This window comes from Hyalella azteca, unplaced genomic scaffold (genome assembly GCF_000764305.2).
Source record: "Hyalella azteca isolate HAZT.00-mixed unplaced genomic scaffold, Hazt_2.0.2 contig11474, whole genome shotgun sequence".
In the NCBI taxonomy this organism is placed as follows: Eukaryota; Metazoa; Arthropoda; class Malacostraca; order Amphipoda; family Hyalellidae; genus Hyalella; species Hyalella azteca.
In genome coordinates, this window is record NW_025941473.1 from 40,134 (window position 1) to 61,961 (window position 21,828).

General features: G+C 37.4%; 1 protein-coding gene across 5 annotated transcripts; it reads right to left on the bottom strand.

Annotated features, from left to right (window-relative positions):
• Window positions 1-545: 545 nt before the first annotated feature.
• Window positions 546-15,437, bottom strand: LOC108683328 (cellular tumor antigen p53). 5 transcript variants are annotated; one of them, XM_047882866.1, is made up of 9 exons: window positions 15,065-15,437; window positions 14,575-14,692; window positions 10,928-11,221; window positions 9,901-10,313; window positions 9,025-9,208; window positions 8,125-8,337; window positions 2,496-2,720; window positions 1,971-2,275; window positions 546-1,632 (listed from the first exon to the last, which is right to left on the bottom strand). In XM_047882866.1, the coding sequence occupies exons 1-9, from the start codon at window positions 15,275-15,277 to the stop codon at window positions 1,531-1,533; spliced, it is 2,067 nt and encodes a 688-aa protein (XP_047738822.1). In that variant the 5' UTR covers window positions 15,278-15,437; the 3' UTR covers window positions 546-1,530. The 5 variants fall into 5 exon arrangements, with proteins under 5 accessions (XP_047738822.1, XP_047738821.1, XP_047738825.1 ...); XM_047882865.1 differs by having other exon boundaries at window positions 15,050-15,437; XM_047882869.1 differs by lacking the exon at window positions 10,928-11,221 and having other exon boundaries at window positions 9,901-10,034; window positions 15,050-15,437.
• Window positions 15,438-21,828: the final 6,391 nt, after the last annotated feature.

A 21,828-nucleotide genomic window follows, 5' to 3' on the forward strand; every position in this document is an offset into this window, starting at 1 on the left:
ACTTTTTTATCGGCATAGATCTTATTTCTTGTTATCCCGGTTGATTTTGAGGAAATGAAACTAGGTTAAGTTTTTGCGCATGAACAAGTAATTTCCTGCACGCTGAAGCTATTCTGATAAAAAAAACGCGCAAGCATCAAGAGGAAATAACGAAGGGAAAACAGGACACAAGCACGCGGGTCGCTTGCTCCGTCAAAATAATTGGTCATTCGTCTGCTTGAATGAGATACAGAGGAGAGGAATGCAGTAAGGTAACTTAACTCGACCAGTGACAGTCGTGGTAAGGTATTATGAACTTGATGTGGGATGGCTCAGGAACTGTGCCCTGTAAAGGGAACTCGGAAAGTACAGGTACTTGTAAAAACGCTCAAGCTACTCCTAAGGGTAGAAATCACTGGTGACTGACATTGCATTTTAGAGTGGAGACACAAAATGGGAAAAGTATTACTCTCGTATCAAGTAATTAGTTTGCAAATTACCAATAAAATGCAGTACGCGCTTGTTGTATTAGAATATAAGGGAGCTAGGAAAAGAACGGACTCGCATGTCATTATAAGATTAACTACGTGGTCAGCTTGTTCAGAATTATATCATAAAGAATTTTGAGCATGAGCCTGCAAGAGGGATGATTTAGCAAGTAATTAACATCATGTGAAACTCAGGGAAACATGCAGCACTTCTGCAGATACTGAAATTGTAAGCGTTTTGTGTCGCCGTTAAAATAAACAGAAACACAGTTAAAAGACATTTCGGTTATTTCAGTCATGAATTTTCGCTACTTCTGAGTACCAGGATATTAGGAGAGAGCTATGTGCTCGATCCCAGCTACCTGCAACAGTTCTGGCCTCAATCGGCGAGTTGGCTAGGCTGATAAGGGTGAGCAAAATAAAATTGGGGCAGCGAGTTGCATGATCGAGACACCCAACAAGCTACAAAATTTCTGCAATGTTCATTATCGGTGACATGTGTAATGGCCTAATCAACGCAGACACCGCTTCTACTTCCTATTACTATAACGAGCTTTCAATTTATCATTTCTCTTTAGCTTCAAAATTTTGTACGGAGTTCGATTTACTCTACCATTTATCGAAAAAAGGTGAATAATGAGAGCGATTAAAATTTAAGATACTCAAGTCACAAGAAGATAAACTGCTAATTTAATACTCCAATGTAACTTCCGGCGACGTAAATCATCAATGATCTCTATCCCTCGTCCTTAACTCATTAAATTAGATTTTAATCACACTTTTCAATAATGTTGATAAAATCAGCAACAAGATGCATGGACATCTTCCAAAGCAATGAGTAAAAGTGGCTCTAATTGAAATAAGATCAACAAAAAAGTAGGCATAAGCTTTGCACTCTCAAGCAGAAATGTGCAGTCATCTCAGTCCCTGTTGGTTAGGTTGATGTTGAATTCGCCTTGAAAAGTCTACGAAATTCGGATTTTTCGAATCATCGAGTGAGGTAACAATGCACATTAAAATTGCCATGAATTGCACAGGTGCACAATAAATAGATATCAAGATATCACAAGGATTCGTAGAGTTCCGGGAAGTTATTCTTCAAGCGATCTAAAGCTGCGAGGCGCTCCACGTATTGCACAACTTCGGCTTCGTACTTCTTCTCTACCTGCAAGAGAAAACATAGCTGTTGATTAGCTATATGTATGAAGGAATCAATTGCCTAACGGCTAAAATGGTTTTCCGCTTCAATCAGACAAAATGATATAAAACCATTCCTTGGTTAGACAAGTTGCAATCATTACGATTCGTAACTACAGAAACATTTATACAAATAACTTCATCTGTTTATACCCACCACTTGCCAACAACGGTCAGCGATGCTTTTCAAACAAAATTTACAGCAGATACAGGTTTCACACCGATACCAGAAATATTTGAAGAAAGTTAGCTTGGATGATTCATTTGCCAAACATTCATTAGTATAATATACAAAAAATAACAAACCTGTTGACAATAAAGGCCGCTCGGTGCCGCTGGGACGGCCTGGTTTGGTTGGGATGAAGTTACGAATGTCAATCGTTTTATTCGGGTTGTTTCCGTCTCACTATCCGACGAAAGAGTCAAGGCATCACTGTCATGGCCGCCTGTGAGGTCGCTTCGAAGTCGAGACAAGGGACCATTATTCAGGCCGCCGGTTAGGTTGTGGTTGTGCCGGCTACGGAACCCAGACAAGTCCTTATCGTCAAACTCTTTCAACATTTGTCTGTGGCGATTGAAGAATTTTTCGGCATCGCGAATTGATTCGAGAGCTGGGCATAAAAAAGAAATTAAGAAAAATGATTACTGAGTGGTCTCCTAACGAAAAAAGTCATTCCATAAGATAAACAACACAGAAGATGGTTGATTCCATAAGATAAACAATACAGAAGCAGTTTTCAACTGCTTCGAATTAGTCCTCCTCATCAAGTTTGTTTACACAGTTCAATCAATGACAGTTAATTAGCATTGGGAGAGAATTAGGCTACTCACCACTTTGCACATCACTCTTGCTTTCAGATTCTAAATCTGGAATGGAAACGGACAAAGAAACTCTGTTTGCGATAGCATCTGTCCCATCACCAGAATCGGCCCTCTGGCTGGAGTTGAGAAGTCCGTGGTTCTTCGAAATTCTCCGCTTATAATCTTCCATATCTCGGAAAGGGTTTCTGCATGAACGAATTGACAGGATCTGGCGACCTCTCTCGAAGTTCTCAACTGTTCGACGACGAAAAATTTAGTTACTTTCAATACGTTTACTTAGTTACTTTAGTTACTTTCAACGAATATTCAGGATGGCTTGGTCGCATTGGTTGCGCAGATAACATGTGTAAAACATGCGACTGAGATTTAGATTTTTTTCATTCAAAAACCACATGCGTTAAATTCCGAGTGCTCCCAGGTACTTTCAATTGAATGTTCGAGAAACGTGCTCAAAGCCACGTGAGTGCCAGCTACGTGTGGTTGTGTGGCAGTATCTCCCGTAAGTCCGTGTATTACATACATACGTCGCCACACGACGAATTACATGTGTCGCGCGAACAAACTTAGGTCATGTTTATTTCGTTCATTTGTGCGTTATTAGCGCAGATTTTAAGCTCTAAATATAATTATTTGACTTTGTGGCTGCTGAAATCGCAAAACATTAATAATTATATTTGAAAATAAACGCTTAAATAATGGAATGAAAATAAACCCTATAAAGTCGTCCCAAAATTTAGGGCAATATTAGTGAATTCCAGTGCTCTTTAGCGTTAATGTTTATATTTTTTTAACACAGAGGTTGCAATTAGTTTTTGCTCATTATATTGAAGAACAGAATCTTAATCGATTTGATTCTTATTCTAATAAACTATGATTGACGCTGATATATTTTCATCTCAATTCCCGCGACCAATCACGTTCTTTTTCAGCGCGCGACCACCCAAGGGTTGTCGAAGTGAATTTCTAGGAGCTTTTGTGGTACTATTAATCTAAATTGTGGTACTATTCATCTAAATTCATAGTTCATTGCTCGTCTAGCATAACCGATACATTTGAAGATGCAACTTGAGGAGTTCGTTCTCATATGAAGTGCTCTAGTTGATGGTTCTTGCCTCCATAAAAACATTCATAATTTATTTCACAGTACGTTGCGTGAACTCCAAACGACAAGGATTGACATCCACAAAAAATAATCGATTTCAATTAATACTGATTCAAATGATCTCACCATCAATAACTAGAACTATGCAAAGTGATAAGGGAAGTGGTAACTTCGAATTTGATCAATTTCATGAATAGGTACGTTTCAGAAACAAAAGTGACTGCGAGAATCCTAAAAGGAATCAAGTGTGGCCAATTAGGAGAATAACCTACACGCAGGGCATCACGGATTTGAAGTCAAAATTGTGTATCTTTATTGAAACAAGAACACAACACAGATTGCTTATTATAATTTCTAACATAACTAAGGAGAAAAATTGCACAATGGCAATCCCAATGATATTATACCAGAAGAAATCCATTACTTGGAAAGCGGATAAGTTATCAGCAAAATTATGAAATTGTCTGATGGAAGAGGACAAAAAAAAAAGGCATTAATTCCTGGGGGCATTGAAATAATCGGTAGTTAACATAGCAAGGTTATGGAATACGCACAAAATAAGGTACTTATTATCAGTGAAACGGTAAGCGGTCGTGATACGTAAAGCAAATATTAGTTATAATTGAATTTGATTGAATTGATAAACGATTTAAAACGAATTCGATTGTATTGATAATATTGGTTCCAATTGACCGTAAGAAAAATATAGGGTGAAAAATGTTTATCGATGACACTGGATAAATTTTCATGTGATAAATGATGTTCCATTCTTGCAAAATCCCTATCTGGATATAGGTACTTAAACTCAGAACACGAACAGTATCAAGCCCTGACAGAGATTCAGATGCAAATTAGGATTGATCTCATTTAAAACGGTATACTTATAATGATTGACTTTAATAACCAGAATCGATTGCAATGAGTGAAAGAAAAGTTGGTTCAAATTCTGGGAACAATGGCCAACACTCTACGGAAAAAAACCTTAATCAGCACTGTTGCCATTTCAACGGGGAAATTAATATAAATTACACAGGCTTTAGTCTACAGTAAAAATGATAACAGTTGAATATAAGAAGTCAGAACGAAACGCGTGCTACAGCGTATACAAACAAACATTCCTCTCAGAAGAGTAACTCGTTGATAGACTAAGATCTACGAAGCAGGGCATAGAAGATCAAAATACAACAAAAAATAAAATCTACGGTAGAATAATATTTCTATGTAATAGGAATGTGAGAGATAATTGCCAGCTAAAAAAAAAGTGTCAGGAAATTCGTAAAGAAAAATAGCTTCAGGGCAGTGAAGCAGTATGGCATTAAGACGTAGTCCACATGCTTTAATCGAACAGTCTACAATTGAATTATTGAAACAAACAATTAGAACAGACTTCATGAAATTACAGAAAAGTCGGGGGCTACTTCAAACAAGCTCAGTCCTCCTAATGGCTCAAGCTTTTGATTGTGAGCGGGAGTATTTAAAGCAAGCCATTAAAGAGTCCTGCATAATAATCTTCATTATAAATCTTTAACGTGAAAAACTGCCACTAAATATAGCCATAGATAACAACTGCCTCAATGTTACCTTACCCAAAATTACGTTAGAGCTTCAAAATGCTGTCTAATTCACAGAGCCACGCTCAAAAGTACATTGTTGAGTAACAATAATTTTGAGATTCAGCAAATTATACAACATGAAAACTGACTTAATGAATACCCTGCTCACGTTCATCACAAAGTAAATCAAGTAAATCATACCACGTTCCTCTAGCACAAGTGGAAATACTAATTTACTAAAACTAAAGGAAATTGTTCCCAAGCAGTAACTGAATTGCACAAGGCATAAACTGTCTTAACTTCGGTGACTTTAAACGAAGAGAAGTCACATATATAGTCAATTGCAAACATCAAAGGCACATTTGATGAAGGACTAATTCCTCGTTCCATTCTTAAGTCACAAGAAATAAAAAGCATTGCATAAATTAGAGAGAATCCTAAAATTGTGGTGTTGATTCAATTAACCAACATTTTGAGAAAGTTTAGCTCGCGAGATTTTTTGAACACGTCTAACGCAATGATTTAATTTAAACAGGATCATTAAACACTTGTAGACGAAACGCAAATAACAGCTTCTGAGTTGTCAAGAATGCCAATTGATATTTTTCAATCAGGAGAAAACAAACGGAGTTTCCAAGAGTAATCGAGGTGTTGGATTCAACATTTTGACAGCGATTAATTAGACGTATTGAACAAATGATGTAAGTGAATACACCAGCAAATAAATAATCTTGTGCGAGCTGATCGTATCCAATGATTGATGAGAAGCAATTTAAATACTGAAGAGTTGGCAGCTATTGTGATGGCCGAGATGACGTTGAGCATCAGCGCTCTTCAAGGGAGTAGCCACGTTGACGTCTAGGTGAGGTACCGCCGGTAAACCTCCGGGAACTGTTCCTTGAGCAGGTCATGAGCCCTGAGGCCCTTAATATACTCCGTCACGCGGGACTTGTACTGCAGGGGTACCTGTACCCAACAGAGCACTTCAGAAAAAGTCGCCTTAATCCAAAAGTGTGTTTAATTACACTAAAAATAGGGATTATTCATAAAATTGAATATATTTAAACGCTCAAAAATATCCTACTTATTTAACGTGACGTATTTTTTAGTCCAGACTCGCTGACTTTCAAATAAAAAAATAAGTGAATTCATAGTAAGTTCCAAACAGAAATGACAGATCATCGACGAGTTTTGGTTTTGTTGTAATTACTAGCAATCAACGTGCCATCAAATATATTTTACACCATGAATGAATATTTCCATTAGGGAGCTATTGTAATTTTGCTGTAGATAGGACTGATCTTAGTTCGCTACCGCAAATTTAAGATGACAGCCATAAATGAAAACAGATTTTATATAACATTTCGAAGTTTCAAGAAAAAACATCGAAAGAAGAATCAGAGAAGAATTTTCTCGCTACTAGCGATAAGAAAATTTGCGTCAAGTCTCTTGAGTGAAAAACTGAATAAATCCTCAGAATGTATTCTATAGAAGCGCAGTTGCTAGAATTTGGCTCAGAAAATTTGCGGGCGAAATTTAACAAAATCACAGTAAACAAGACGAGTAACCGAATTTGTGTGGACTTGCTCACGACATTTGGCATAAAATTATCAGGGTGCGAATCCAACAACTCACGAATAAGTTAACATATCCTGGCGGTGCTGGAGTGCATATGGCAGCGGGTAGTTGGACGCTGAGGTTGCCCGAGGATGATTTCTTGACACAGCTACGATCAGTGTCACTGTCAGAAGTTTGGCCGGAGCCTTTTCTTTCCACCTTACGCTTCTTGCCGCTAGAAGTCGAGGGAACGGCAGGCTTCTTCTTGGAGTTTGGCATTTTAGGTCGTTGGCCTTCAAGGGCATTGAGCTCGTCGGGCATGAGTTTGTCTATCTCTGCTTTCATGTCCCGACGAACGCCCATGCAGCATTTGATAGGCAAGCAATGCCGTCCTACCTCGTGGCCATGCACTGCAAACATCACAAACGTTGGCATTAACCAAATTAAACGTGTGCATCGCGATTTATTCAAAAACGTACGCTCATAAAAAAAGTTAGATTAGTTATAGGCGGACGTACTGCCAACGACTGGTCACAAAGGAATAACTTCTCTTCCAGTGACAGCGTGTAAACAATAAACATACATGAACAAAGAGGCGTTCGAGCTTGAGGCGCGGACTTGTAAAGCCAAATGTCGTATAGGCTTGAACAAACCAAAACACTCTAAGGGCTATGAAGAACCCGATTGATTGCGATTCACTTTCAATCGCAGGCATAAAAGGCAAAAACTCGTGGAGCACCCAAAAAACGCTTTACAAACAGACACCAGTTTTATCTACTTAAAGTCTAGAATAGAGGCAGCTACTAGATCATCAGGTCAAAATAACAGACAAAGTATAGATTTTTGCTATAAGAAGGTACCGCTACTATGGCTCGACTATGCACCCGTAAGCTCAACCAAGATCTATATCATGGCATTCAACATTTAGCAGGTTGAAGATTTACACGATTGACGGATTTACACGATACAACTTGGATTTCAACTGACGAAGAGGTGAAGCCACACGAATGAGCTTCTCTTTCATGCCCCAAACCCAAAGAAAATGCCACGAATTCAAAGGATTCTAGATGAGCGGCAAGAAATAGAGACTATATCACGAAATACTAGAAAACCTTTCTAAAAAACCTGGAATGTGAGAGGAAAATACATAGGTAGAAATAAAGGGCAATCTACTCCGTCCAAAAGATCAAATGCACATATATCAATAATATATACTATGTAGATACGTACTGAAGAGATATTTAGCTGGAAGTGGACAGTGACGTCGTGACGAGAAAGGCACGGAGTAAAGAGACCAAGAGCCTACAATACTCCTTCTCAATGGGAATCCAAATAAACTAGCGTCGTAAGCAAAACTAACCAGCATCTGAGAGGAATCCAAATGACATAAGAAATAGGAAAACCGCAACCAGTCCCGAGTACTCACTCATGCAGGAGAATAGCACTGCGAAAGGGCGGCGGTTGGGTCCACCCAGACACGAGGTCATGCATGTGGACTTGACGAGGAGCGTGAGGTGGTCCAAGCCTGGGGGCGGCGCGTGCAGAGGCACCGACACGACCTGACGCTCGCCCACGTACCCGTACACCGCGTGGCTGCTGTCCACTTGGATCAGGTGTTCACGGTTGGGGTTCGTGTCCTCTGCAATGAAAAAAAATATTACACACATTAAAACTTAAAAGACACACATTAAAACCTTAAAAGACACACATTAGAACCTTAAAAGACACATTAAAACCATATAAGACACACATTAAAACCTTAAAAGACATACATTAAAACCTTAAAAGACACACATTAAAACTTTAAAAGACACACACTAAAACCTTAAAAGACACACACTAAAACCTTAAAAGACACACATGAAAACCTTAAAAGACACACATGAAAACCTTAAAAGACACACATGAAAACTTAAAAGAGACACATTAAAACTTAAAAGAGACACATTAAAACTTAAAACAGACACATTAAAACTTAAAAAAGACACATTAAAATCGATATATGATGCGCGATAAATATTCGAAAGATAACGTAACGTAAAACCTGAAGAAACAAGGATTTTTGAATTGCTTGTCGTAAGAGGACGTTATCTCCTAAAATAGGGCAGAAAATTCTGATAAGAGAAACTGAAACTCAGATAGAAAACAAATATAACATTAAACTCTTGCTTACTTTTTCTCTAATCGAACTGAGGGAAACTCAAGTGAGCAGAACTCAAAGGAATTAGGAATTCCTAACGCTTGGAATCCCTGCTTGATTCCCCCAAGCATGAGGGATTGCTGGGGAAATCCCTCATGCTTGGAGGATCTCTCATGCTATACTCACTCTGGCAGTGCAAGTCGCAGCGCTTGACGGGCCGGGTGCGGTGGTGGGGGTCCGTGAACACGGCACACAGACGCACTGTAGCGCCGCTGGCTACCAGGGCCTGCCAGTTGTTCACTGTCACGTGAACCTCGATGGCCACGTTAGGCTGGCAGTACAGGCGCTTAGTGCCCTCATTGTAGCACCACTGCACAACAGCAACATTACAATTGGTTAGGTGTGGGGACATTTTGTTGAGTGCAGCCGTTTCATGAGTACTGGTAGGTTCTGCTAATATTAGTAAAGGTTAAAATTTGGGTCGATTTTTTGAAGGTTGTATTACTATTGGGTATGCAACAGGAAACTAGAGTTACTATTGATGATACACACATCAGGGGCTAAACATTCTTAAGTTTCAAATTACAACGCTGTTTATTTACAATTCATCTTATGGGTAATATTCTCCTGGGTTGGAATACATTCAAGTCATTACAGTCGAAAGAGGCATTGTATTTCTTCTTATACCTAGTATAATAAACCACTATTCACGTATTTATAGGTTTCGGCTTTCATTAAAGTTTTTGTCTCGACCGAAAAATACAGCTTGGATGGAGCTTCAATAGTACCTAGATCATATTTATTTTCGTAAGCCCGAGTTAATTCAATAACAAAATTTCAAATGATCAGAAACGGGGAATGCCAGAAAGAACAGGAAAGCCAAAATCAGCCTAAATTCAATACATAAATTTACACATCAAAATGAATATTTGAGAGACTTGGCCATTTTACATACTTGGTTCTAGGTTTAGAGACTTAAAAGTAAATATTTCAAGGTCTAGTGCTGTAAAGAGTCCAGCTTGTTAGTGATGGGCTTCACAAGTTCAAGCTTGTAAGCCAAACCTTGCGGGTGTTGTTGAGATCAGCGGGTGGGCGGATGGAGAACTCGAAGTCTCCAGGCCAATCATTGAGATGCATCACATCAATGGAGGGGCTCCGCGGCAAACCTTCCTTCTTCACATTAGCTATCGAAGGCTCTGGTTGGGGATCAAAGTTTGACATGACTGGTAAATTAGTGGAGGAGGGATCTAATTTCATACACTCCTCAACTACCAGTGCTGCTGATAGTTCAGTGTTAGGCGAACACGGTGGTTCAATGTAGGGGTCACACGCAGTGTTGATGGCACTGCTGGGACCAGCAGTAGAGTGAGCAAGAGACAAATGTGGCTGAGCTTTCTGCTCAGTCGTGACGCATTGGTTAGCCACGGGTATTTGCTGCACTTCAACCTGGCGCAGGTACCTCACAGAGCCTTGCCCTGCAAAGGAATATGATATTCATTTCAATGGTACAACAATTAAGAATCTTGAATCAAATCCAACGCACTCAAAAACTAGGCGGTTTGCTAATAACGAACTGGAGAGGCAGGGTAGTTGCCATGCATGCTTGAGCTAATTACATTCAGTAAGAAAGCAGGAGAGGAAATCGAACAATTGCATAAGAAATGTGATTAGCTACCAAACCACACAGTAAGGTACACAAACGGGGATAGTCGGGAATCAGATGCTCATGCCCGGGATATTGAGTCAGATGAACATAAATCGAATTAGTAGCAATGTAATAAATGTTTAGCACGAATTGATTTCCCGGTAAATTTCAGATGAATTGTAACTTTAAAGATGCTGCAGTCAAGATGCAGTTATTCTATTAGTTTTAAATTTTTATTCTTACAGAAAAATCTACTGGTAGGTCTTTAGTGCAACGTTTAAAATGAAGTAAATATGAGGTATGCATGAGTGAAACAAACATAATTCCCAGAAATTACCAAGTAAAATAACATCCCCAAAATAACATTTTTACAGTAAAACTTAAATGATCAGCAGCGAGTGAGTTGAAAATATGTACAAAAAGACATTTACAGGATAGACTCACCAGAAAACAGGCTATTCATAGCACTGTTGTTAACAATAGGCAACATTTCATTAGATGCCAAGCATGAATTTTGAAAGAAACCATGAGCGTGTGAGATCTGAGCTTGTTTGAAAGTATGGTTATAAGGCATCAGTTGGTTAGATGCTGATGAGAGCTGAGGTGCTTGAAATGTACCACAGCCTTGAGGATAAGAATACATCTCCTGCTGCTCATGTTTCTGCTGCAACTGCTGATGGCGCTGCAGCTGCTGAGAGTTCGTGACTCCCTGGTTATTGCACTGGCTCTCCCTATCACCTGAGAACGTTCATAAGCCAGTGATAGAAAGGAAAATGAGTGCAAAGCTTCCAACCTTTAACAGTCCAAGTACTTTGTATGAGAATGTTGTTTGAAACATTGTGCCACTCAAAATTAATTAGGTATCACATCGATGAAATCACTGTGATGGAATCAATCATTGATTCCATAACATTGATGCAATCAATGTGATAGAAGTTTATTAACAAGCTACAAAACAAAGTGCCATAGAAACAACATGAAAGATTGACAGTGAAAGGATTTTTTTTACATCATAAGTAGTTTAAATAAAGCTGAATGGGACTGCTTACAAGTTGAACACAAGGAAATAGGCGACTTGGGACTAGGAGGAGGATCCATGAAACTACATTGATGGGAAAGTAGCACATTTAGTTAGTGAGGCTACATGGGAGGTTGACAGCTCTAGATGGTAAATGGAAACCAGATTTAGGGTGTTCAAGGGGGTAGTGACGGGAATAAACTTGTTGAATAAAATCAAGCTCAAGCTGGAATGAAAATGCAATTCATTGGGAACAAAACAAGTTTGAATCAAAAACACTAGTTTGATGACTGTTTGCAGTTATTTATTCCCTAAGGCATGTAATAATCTAAAAATAAAACTCCTGGCAAAGATGTTACCCATGCCAGTCAAAAAATTCATTCAATTAGTGATCAAGACAAGGAATACCAGTATCTCAATAATTCATATTATCAGTCAGCAAAATAATACTTTTCATTCAGAACTTCAAAAATGCTTAGCAGAACAAAATCTACATAAATTGTAGAGAAAAGACTCTCAATGCATGAAAGGATGAGGTAAAAAGCTCTTTTATTTTGACAGTGAAATGGCATCAACATTAAAATGAGACTATGATACATAGCAATTGAAAGTGAACTCTGCGTAAAACATCCCTTGAATTATACAGGGTTATTCTAGAAGTTTTTAAAAAAAACAAATTTATTAAATTGGGTCTATCATTTAGAATTACCCTGCATGTCCTAAAAAACACTGTTGCAGTTTTCTTTTCATATTTTTTGATGAGATAGACTTAGCACTGTGGATTTTTTACCAAAATGTTAGCCTTTTACTACTGCACATGCTGAAAAATTTCCAGGCTTGCATTGCTAACTATTTTCAACGAGGAAGGGAAATTATGCAATAATTAATTAAATGATGTTAAACATTGAGTTAATAAAGGGCTAATTAAAAAAGGTACCAATACCATTATGAAGTTTCATTCTTCAACAATGATGTTTAGGAACAATTTTAAAATTTACACAAACTCACAAATATTCTAATATGGACATAGGAATGAAGGAGATAAATAGTTCACTTTTTATCATACAATGGATTGGTTTTCTTTGCATACCAAATTGAAATTGTTGTTATTTAGGACCGCAGTAAAATAAAAATACAGCAAAAGAGCAACTTTTTAAGTGCATGGTAATAATAAGAAACCTTTGCTGAATGACAACAAAAAATTTAAAAATGATCAAGTTCCCATAAACTAAGGTTGCATTGATCACTACTATAGGCAAAATCTCCAATGCGTCACATAAAAGGAAGGTGGTATTACAAACAAAAATTATGACCGCTACAACATAAAAATGCAGAAGAATTCCCACAAGCAAGGTTCAAAGATGGCTACGCTAAAAAATTTACAAACACAAGTAAGATGATTGCAATTTATGACATCACTTTTTAAATCGATCTTAAAGGAAAATTACTAAGTTATGTATTCCTCATCTGAAGAACCAGTTGCACAGTATGACAACTCTGAAGGCTATCTATGTAGACTATGGGTTTTGTCTTGATGTGGGAGAGAAGACTAATGTCAAGGCCACAAACTTTGCCACAGAACTGAAGTGGCTGGCCTTTAAAAGAAATGATCAAATGAACTTTCTAGAGCAATAGAAAAAATGTCTAGATTATTATGAGGCAATCAAAGCCTACAAATAGTAATTCAGAACAGTCTTACACAGTTTTCATTGACAAGTTGCAAATTAAGTGCAGAATGAGCAGAGTGGCAACTTGTGTCTTTTTGAGAAAGGCATCTAAGCAGCCATATAGCAGTCAACAAGCAACCTCTTACTGGTCTCAAGGCTGTACAAACTTTTGCTTGAGGCAAAACTATTGTCATCTAACACTGACTTCATTTATTCGACATTAATTAATGAAGATAAGTAGATCGTGTTAGAAAAGCCAGCAAGATATTTTAACAAATTATTTTTGATGGAATTCCAAGTGCTGGCTAACTTGAATTTTTAAGGGTTAACTTCTAACCGCAAGGCAACATCAACAGTTGTTGACCAAGAATGAATAATAAAATTTGAATTTAGAACGAGTTTCTTTCAATAGAATGTTTAAAGACCATCCATTAGAATAGTTTGGAGATGAAACCATTTGAAAACCAACACATAAATTATTTAAAAAGTGGGCATAAGCCAAATAATGAAATAATCTGCTTCATTAATGTGTTCAAATTTTTTGATTAAACCACAGATATAAATACATATCACGAAACAGTGTTGGGACAATCACTGTTATATTAACAACATTGAGATACGGTAAACCTAAACTTTTCTCCATGGCACAATAGTTTTTGCCTCAACTGCCCCTAATTTCAATTGAACAAATTTCATAGACATAAATTTATTGAGGATCAATTGGTAGGGTTTAGGATATAGTGAAAAATTAAATTCCTAGTTAAAAATTCAAACCCTAAAATATGTATAATTTTGTACAGCAGTTATCAAAAGCTATCTTGAGGAGGTTAACTAGCTTTGAATGGTAGGTCAAAGCTTAAATTATAGTTCTAAAGACTATTTAATTGGTAGACCATAAGCTTTAATGCATAGTTGCATGACATAGCATAGAGCCCTGGGCAAAAAATCAGAATGAGTTATGGATGACCAATTGAGTATAGTACCTACTATCGTGAAGCACAAAGCAAGAAATGAACAAGGAAAAATTACAGCAAAACAATCTTTTGGTGCATGGAAATTGTTTTTATTTTCCAACAAAAAAAAAAGCTTTGAATGAATTAAGAAAAAATTGTTGAATTAAAAAGCTTAACAAAACTCCCAATCCTATGAGACAAGACACCATCACAACATACAACAATGTAATAAAAGTACAGAAGTATAATTTAAACTTTCAAAATATACCAGATTTGTTGGAAGCCCATTCAGAGGAGTTTGAATTTTCTTAATTTCAGATTAATTATCTCATCCTGCAAAAGGTTCAACAGAATTTCAGTATTGGTATGTTTTGTAGATGGAGCCTCATGAAATCCAGTGACTAAACACAAAAATAAAAAAAATTAGACAGAAATTAGACAAAAATAGCTTACCTAGACCATCCACAAATTGTATCAATGTATTAGGAGGAAGTTTGATGTACTCAGTGGCAGCATTAGCCACAGGGCCAGCGGCTCCTGCTCTTGCATTGACTTTTGGGCTGTGTGAATCCTGAAAAAGATGGAACTGATTTATAGAAGTGAATAATCCATAATGCTTTCAGGTACAAATTAAAAGTGGCTGAAAAGAAACATGCCAGGAACACACAAGCATGGGTAAAAACTGTAGAATAAATGTTAGACAAGATAAAAATTTGCATTAATTTCAAGGCCTTATGTGAACAGATAATAGAATGGCATAAATAAGATATTGTGTTACATGAATGGCACTGTATATACATACACAATCACATGAAAATTTTGTTTAAAATAGACCAGGTTTACCAGCTAGCAATCGTGCAAAAAAAAATTAGGGCTCAAGAAAATAATTGCAAAGGATTAAGCAGTTAAATTTTCATCAAGTCTCCACCTGAGATGCACTGACATGACACATGCCAAAGCCTTGCTGGGTTGATCCATTCTCAGATCCAGTTGAGAACCCAGAGAGACCGGGCAATCCACCAAAACTTTCATCAAAAACAATATCTCCTGATCCAGGCAGGCTTATCAAGTCAGATATTTCACTAAGAGAAGAATATTCGCCTGTTGAGAACGGATCATAATCTGGGAAAAGTGGATCGGTATTTTGCCGATCCATTTTGGCAGCAGGCACTTCTGCTATCTTGCAGGAAACTTTTCAACCGTAACCAGATTGTAGAAAATATTCGTAGAGAGCTAGCTGTTCTTGGGTGAAACACTTCTCAATTCCTGGAACACTTCCATCTATCATTCCTGGAATGTATGAAGTCTTTAGAGCAAAAGTAAAATAGGTACTCGTATTTAGTTTGAATGAAACGTAAATAGTAAACAATAACATTTTTAGCTACCAGTACATGAAAATGATAAAATGAAAGACCCTTTTAGCAATACCATAAAATGGGGTTACTTTGACCGGCAGGGTAACTTTGACCACTTTTCATTTTTTTAACAAAAAACCCCAAAACTCAAAAACGATTCGACATAGAAAAATTTTGTCAATGGCCATCAAAGGCCTAATACTGAGGCTACGTAACACAATAGAAAGATTTAAAAAGTTTGCATATCTAATAGGTTAAAGAATCAAAAATGTGACCCACAAAATGAGCTATTATTTAAAGCCTGTCGGAGTACCCCCTCCAATTTTTTCATTTTTTGGTAAAATAACTCCAGGTTTTGATGCATTGTAGTAGAACTCTTCTAGTTACATACGCAAAAGACAAATTTTAGAAAAGTGTCATGGTTTGCAAATGAGAGGCACCACCCCCCAATGGGGTAACTCTGACCACCTAATGGCAGCCGTGACGGGGTAACATTGACCGGCTTGGAAATTAAGTTAAAATTACCATAGGTACCTATATAACATATTTTATGTTTGATACACCTATTAATGTTTTTTTCTTTATGTTTCAGACTCTACAGTGTCTTATATATGGTAATTTTAACTTAATTTCCAAACCGGTCTATGTTACCCCGTCACGGCTGTCATTAGATGGTCACATTTTGCCTATTTGGGGGCGGCACCCCCCATTTGGTAACTATGACACTTTCCTAAAATTCGTCTTTTGCATATGTAACTAGAAGAGTTCTACTACAATGCACCACAACCTGGAGTTATTTGGGAGTTATTTTACTAAAAAATAAAATAGATTTTACCACCCGGTCAAAGAAACCCCAAGAGCTGGGGTAACAAAGACCATCATTTTTTTTAAATTACATAAAAACTATGAGAGGCAGGAGCCAGCAATTTATGGTGAGTGAAGCTAGAGTATAGACCTGTATTTTGCATGTTTCAATTCAAGTTTAATTTAGCTAGTAAAAAAATGGCATCATTTATAAAAGAAAAAGTGGTCTAAGTTACCCCATTTTACGGTATTTTGCATGTTTCAATTCAAGTTTAACTTATCTAGTAAAAAAATGGCATCATTTTGAAAAAAAGTGGTCAAAGTTACCCCATTTTACGGTACTCACCTATGATTAGTTAGAAATCAATAGACTATTAGAATTCTATGTACATCAACATACTTTTTGGAGTACATTTTTTGGTAATGGTACCTACTTCACATTAGTGCAATAGTTGTGGAAAAAATTTAGTCTGTGCCATAAACAGTATATGCCAAATTTTGGACCACCTAGGTTGATTCATCATTATTTGAGTCATTTGAAAATTTCAAAAATATAAATAAATAGTAAATTTCTTAAAAATTCCCAAAAATACATATGGACTTTTCTGAGGTTCCAACAGGCAAAAAAAAATTAGAAACTGCTCTGTTTCATGGCTGAATCTTATCATCTTCATATGCATCAGGGCCATAAGAAAGTTTTGATAATATGAAATTAAATCTTACATATGAAAATTTACCCCAAAACATATTCTTGTTACATAAGTGTAGCAATAGGTAAAAACCATCCTTAAAAATCACAATTATTCATGTTTTAATCTATAGAGCTCTACATTGCCATTTTCATTGTCAGAGGGTCTGTCAAAAATACACATTTTCCTTAACTTATGCTCTATCCATCCTGTGCACCAAGTGTGCAGTACCATCAGCATCAAACGCCGTAATAATGGAGTTTGAGAATTTTTTGTTAACAACTTCTTACCTTCAAATATTCCATAAACAAGTTTAGGCTTATTTTAAAGGCTTTTGCAAGGGCTATTGTATGGCGTCTCTGAAAAAATTCCATAAGCTATACCTATGCCAGGTGCCAGACGCAAAATAAAAGCGTCACGAATTACCCCTGGGAATGGGATAATTAGGGACAAACTTAATAAAACCTAATTTTAAAATGTTTGAAGCATGCAGAGTGTACTCATCCATTACCTACTTGACTAGAATAGGAAAAAAATAAATAAAAATAATTAGTTTCTATCATGTCATTATATTAAAGTTGGAGAATCGGAGTAATTCCTCCACCAATTTTACGTTTCGTTCAGGTTCACATTCAAGATATTTATTACTTATCATTTCATCAGGTTATCACCGAGTGGCGCTTGATAGGCATGTGACTAAGTTCTGGTATGAATAGGTTACGGCAAAATAGTGCAAAGAGAGGGTTGTAATGAAACACTGCTACATTTCACATAAATTGGAAAATTCAAGTTCACATCCAATGTTAACAAAAATCTTTAGCACTTGACATAGGTAATCTAAACACAATCAAAAGTCTGAAAACTACCAGTTTACATCATAAAAAGCATATAATTTTACCAGAAAATGTTGATACATTGCAGTTCCATTGAGCCGTACGACTGTTGTAAACGACCGTAACTCACGCACTCATTTACGGCCGTATGTTCAGCGACCGTACCGCAGCTGTAGCCGCACGTTTGCAGCCGTATTCCAAGTGGTTGTACTGCCGCTGTAGCCGTGCAACCTCACGATCGCTATTCTTCATAACTATTGTGTCTTGCTGCTACAGATGCCTCACGGTCAGTCTGGCCGTAGGTTGTTTTACAACGACCGTACTTCGGAATAGTGGCACAGTCTTACTCGTCAATGATATTATTCCAAACTCGTTGCTGTACTACGGCTGAAGATGACTGACCGTACCGCTTCTTCTTGATGGAAATTGTGACCATATTGTACTGATGACCGTACCAATGATAACTCCCAGTGTAGAAATTGAACTTAAATCTTCTGATGACATGCGTTATAATCATTTATCATTGTACAACTCGTGGCCCTCTCGCATTGTGTCACGGCTGAGTCGCAGCTGTAGTGTTGATGTTGATTTTCTTGACATGCTCACCGGACTCTTGGCTGCTTCGATAAGTCCAGGTTCCTCGTGACCGTCAATGTTTGAAAATGGTAACACCGCTGGCCTCACGGCCGCTAAATACAGTCCGCTGACTGCAGACCATGCTTGCGTGACAGTCACCTCCGTAGAACCAACAACCCTTGGCGCCAATTTTGAGGTCCTTATATAGGGAGCAGTCATGCACAGTTAAGCCTATACCTACCCTCAAAGTGATGCCACGACAGTTGTGAGTTCCACAAGGTCAGCACCTTTGATACCCTCGCCATTTCAAACTATAAACAAACCCTCGGTCTAATGGTCTTGAGAACAATAGCACCTTATGCAAGCTTTACACAGTTTTACCCCAAATTTGTGTAGCCTTCTCAACACTTTACTTGAAGTTTCTAATTTTCTCAACTTTCATAACTCAATTTACGAATTAATTCACCCACAGACTGTGTTCTATAAAATATAATATAATTTCGAGACAGAATTACTGACAATCTAATCATACTAACATTACTCTAAAGTCCTCCTCTTTCTTTGTAGATGTGGATGTAGAATAAATGACATTTTCTGTAATTTCTATTTTCTGTATATCAATTTCCTATCATTTCCCATAATTTTCCCATCATCTTACTATAAAAATTCCCCATGACTTTCCCATGAACTTCCATTCATTTCTCATAATTTTTGCATTATTTTTCATAATTTTTTATTCATCACTAATTCATCATTAATTTATAATTTATTTATCAAACTTGAATTTATTCTGTTCAATACGGCCTTTTAGTGAATTTATACTATTCATATCTGTCAGTCACGCCCATTTTCCCCACCCTCCTTGATCAAAGTCTCAACCAAAATGTTTTATTTTATTATTAAGTTAGAATAGATAGCCTACAAGGCTACAACAAGAGCTTTCTAATCATGATAAATCATCTAATGGTAATAAAATCTATGAAATTGGCTCATAGGAAAAAACTAGAAATGATGGTTTTCCAATAAAAGTGACAAAATTGGTCCATTGCTGAGACAATTTAGTAAAGGAAAAACTTTGTACCAAGCTTTTTCACTTCTATTTGTATTATTCCACTCATTTATATCAGGGTGCGTACCGGTATTTAGAAAAAAAAAATCCACGACTTTCCATGACCTGGTTCTAGACTTCTAGTAATCTTTGAATGTTAACACGTTGACTGACGTATTGGTACATATGTGCACCACAAAATGTATTTCTCCAGGAGGTAGTGGTACATAATTCAGGTTGCCTAGAATCGGCCAAATCCAAGAACAAAAAAGGCCGATAATTCAAAGTACAGTAAGCGCAATAAAAACTGGCACCTAAAAAATAAAATGTGAAATTCATCTACAAAGCCTAATGAAGGTGAAATAAAAAATAAATAATTACCTTAAAATTTGTTTTAATACTTAGTCATTTGACCTTTTGCCTTCAGGACCCTCTCAAGGCGATTTGGCATACTCCTGGCTAAGTTTTCAAAATATTGAACGTCCATCTCCTGAATCCAGACTCGTTTAATTTCCTTTTTTAATTCTGGAAGCGATGTCAAATTCTCAATTCTCAGCTTACTCTTCATGTGTTTCCATGCATTCTCGGTGGGATTAAGATCAGGGCTATTTCCACACCATTCCAGGACCTCAAACCCTTCTCTGCAAGGAAAGTCTTCACTTTATTGGACATGTGGCAGGGAGCCTTGTCATGCATGAAAATTGATGTTCCATGAATTTCATAGGGCAGCACCAAATGATCCTTTAAACACTCGATGTAGCGATCACCATTCATTGTGTCGTTTTTTGGGAGGAAATACAAACCCCCTCTAACCATAAGGCCACTGAAACAGCCCCAAACCATGACAGATTCAGGATGTTTCACAGTTTTAGATGTGTACTTGGGGGCAAAAGGGTCAGAGCCACTAGGCCTACGGACCCTTTCCCTTCGGTTGGAAAACATCTGAAACGTGCTCTTGTCGCTCCACATCACTTTTAACCATTGCTCAGGTCTCCAATGAAGATAACGACGGGCAAAATTCATTCTTTGCTTCACCATACGGGCATTGAGAAGGGGTTTACGTGCCGCGACCCTGCAAGGTAGGCCTAGGTCTTTTTGCAGGCGATGCTGCACAGTACGGACAGACACCTGCTGAAGCAACATCGGATGATATTTTTTCAGTTGGACTGCATTAAATTTTGGATTAATGGTAACTTCACGCTTTATAAGCTTGTCAGTCATTTCTGAAGTCTTTTTAGGTCTCCCAGACCCCACTTTCCTCTTCGGCACCACCCCAGGTGTCAACTTTTTTTGTGCTGCAAGGACCATAAAGATGGACCTGCGGCTCCTCCCCGTACGTTCACAAATGTTTAAAATACTCACTTTTTCTTCACGTAATGTCATAATGCGCACTTTTTCCGCAAGTGAGAGGTGTTTAGGGGCCATTGTAATCAATTGCACTTTCACAAGGACGTTTATTCAAAAAAACGTGTTTTCACTGAAAAATCGGGCCTAGCGCGCATAGAAACATACACCTGCTACAAACACAAAACGGCAAGTAACGTATCGCCGAGTGACTGGCAACACTCATCAGGGTCTCTGTAATTGCCAGAAACCTCCTTTAGTAGATTGCGATATTTACAGCAGCTTAAACGCAAATGAAATTGACCGCGCTAAAACAGTGAAAATGGATGGAAGGGTGCCAGTTTTTATTGCGCTATCTGTATACTAGTTTATTTGTAGGTTCTGCTATAAAAATTCCATTTATTTTCTTTTTGCAGTATGTAAAATTTCATCAGGAAGATTAAATTTTAGCCGGCCAACGCAATTGAGAAAAACTATCATGGAATTTGTCAGGAAAATGACCGTCTGGCAACCCTGCTTAAAAAAAAGAACAAAAAACTGAAATAATAGTACAAGATGAAGCAATCGTAGTCAACGTGTTAATTGAAAAGAGAGTAGTTGGAGCAGCTGAACCAAATGTTGCCAGTCTGCCAGAAAGTGTACAAGAATAACAAGATGTGTATCAAACCTATGCATGCCCTTGTATATTTATTTGATCTTACAATTTTATTATGAATCCATTTTTCTCCACTGGTTCCAAATGGAACCACTAGGCATTAATGGGTTAACACACACAGCACAGAAAAACAATTCATTTTATACACCATTTATTTGCAAATTCCATGACTTTTCATAACCTGAAATGAAATTCCACAACTATCCAGGCCTGGAAAATGGATAATCATGTTCCATGATTTTCCACGTATTCCATGACAGGGAACACTCCCTGTTATACGCATTTTTATAAAATTTACTCTCTTTTCAGCCATATAATTTTCACTAGGATCAGAGGAAACATTTTTTTTGTGCACACAGCACACAAGTCCTAACTCCTAAGATTAAGAATAGGTATTAAAATG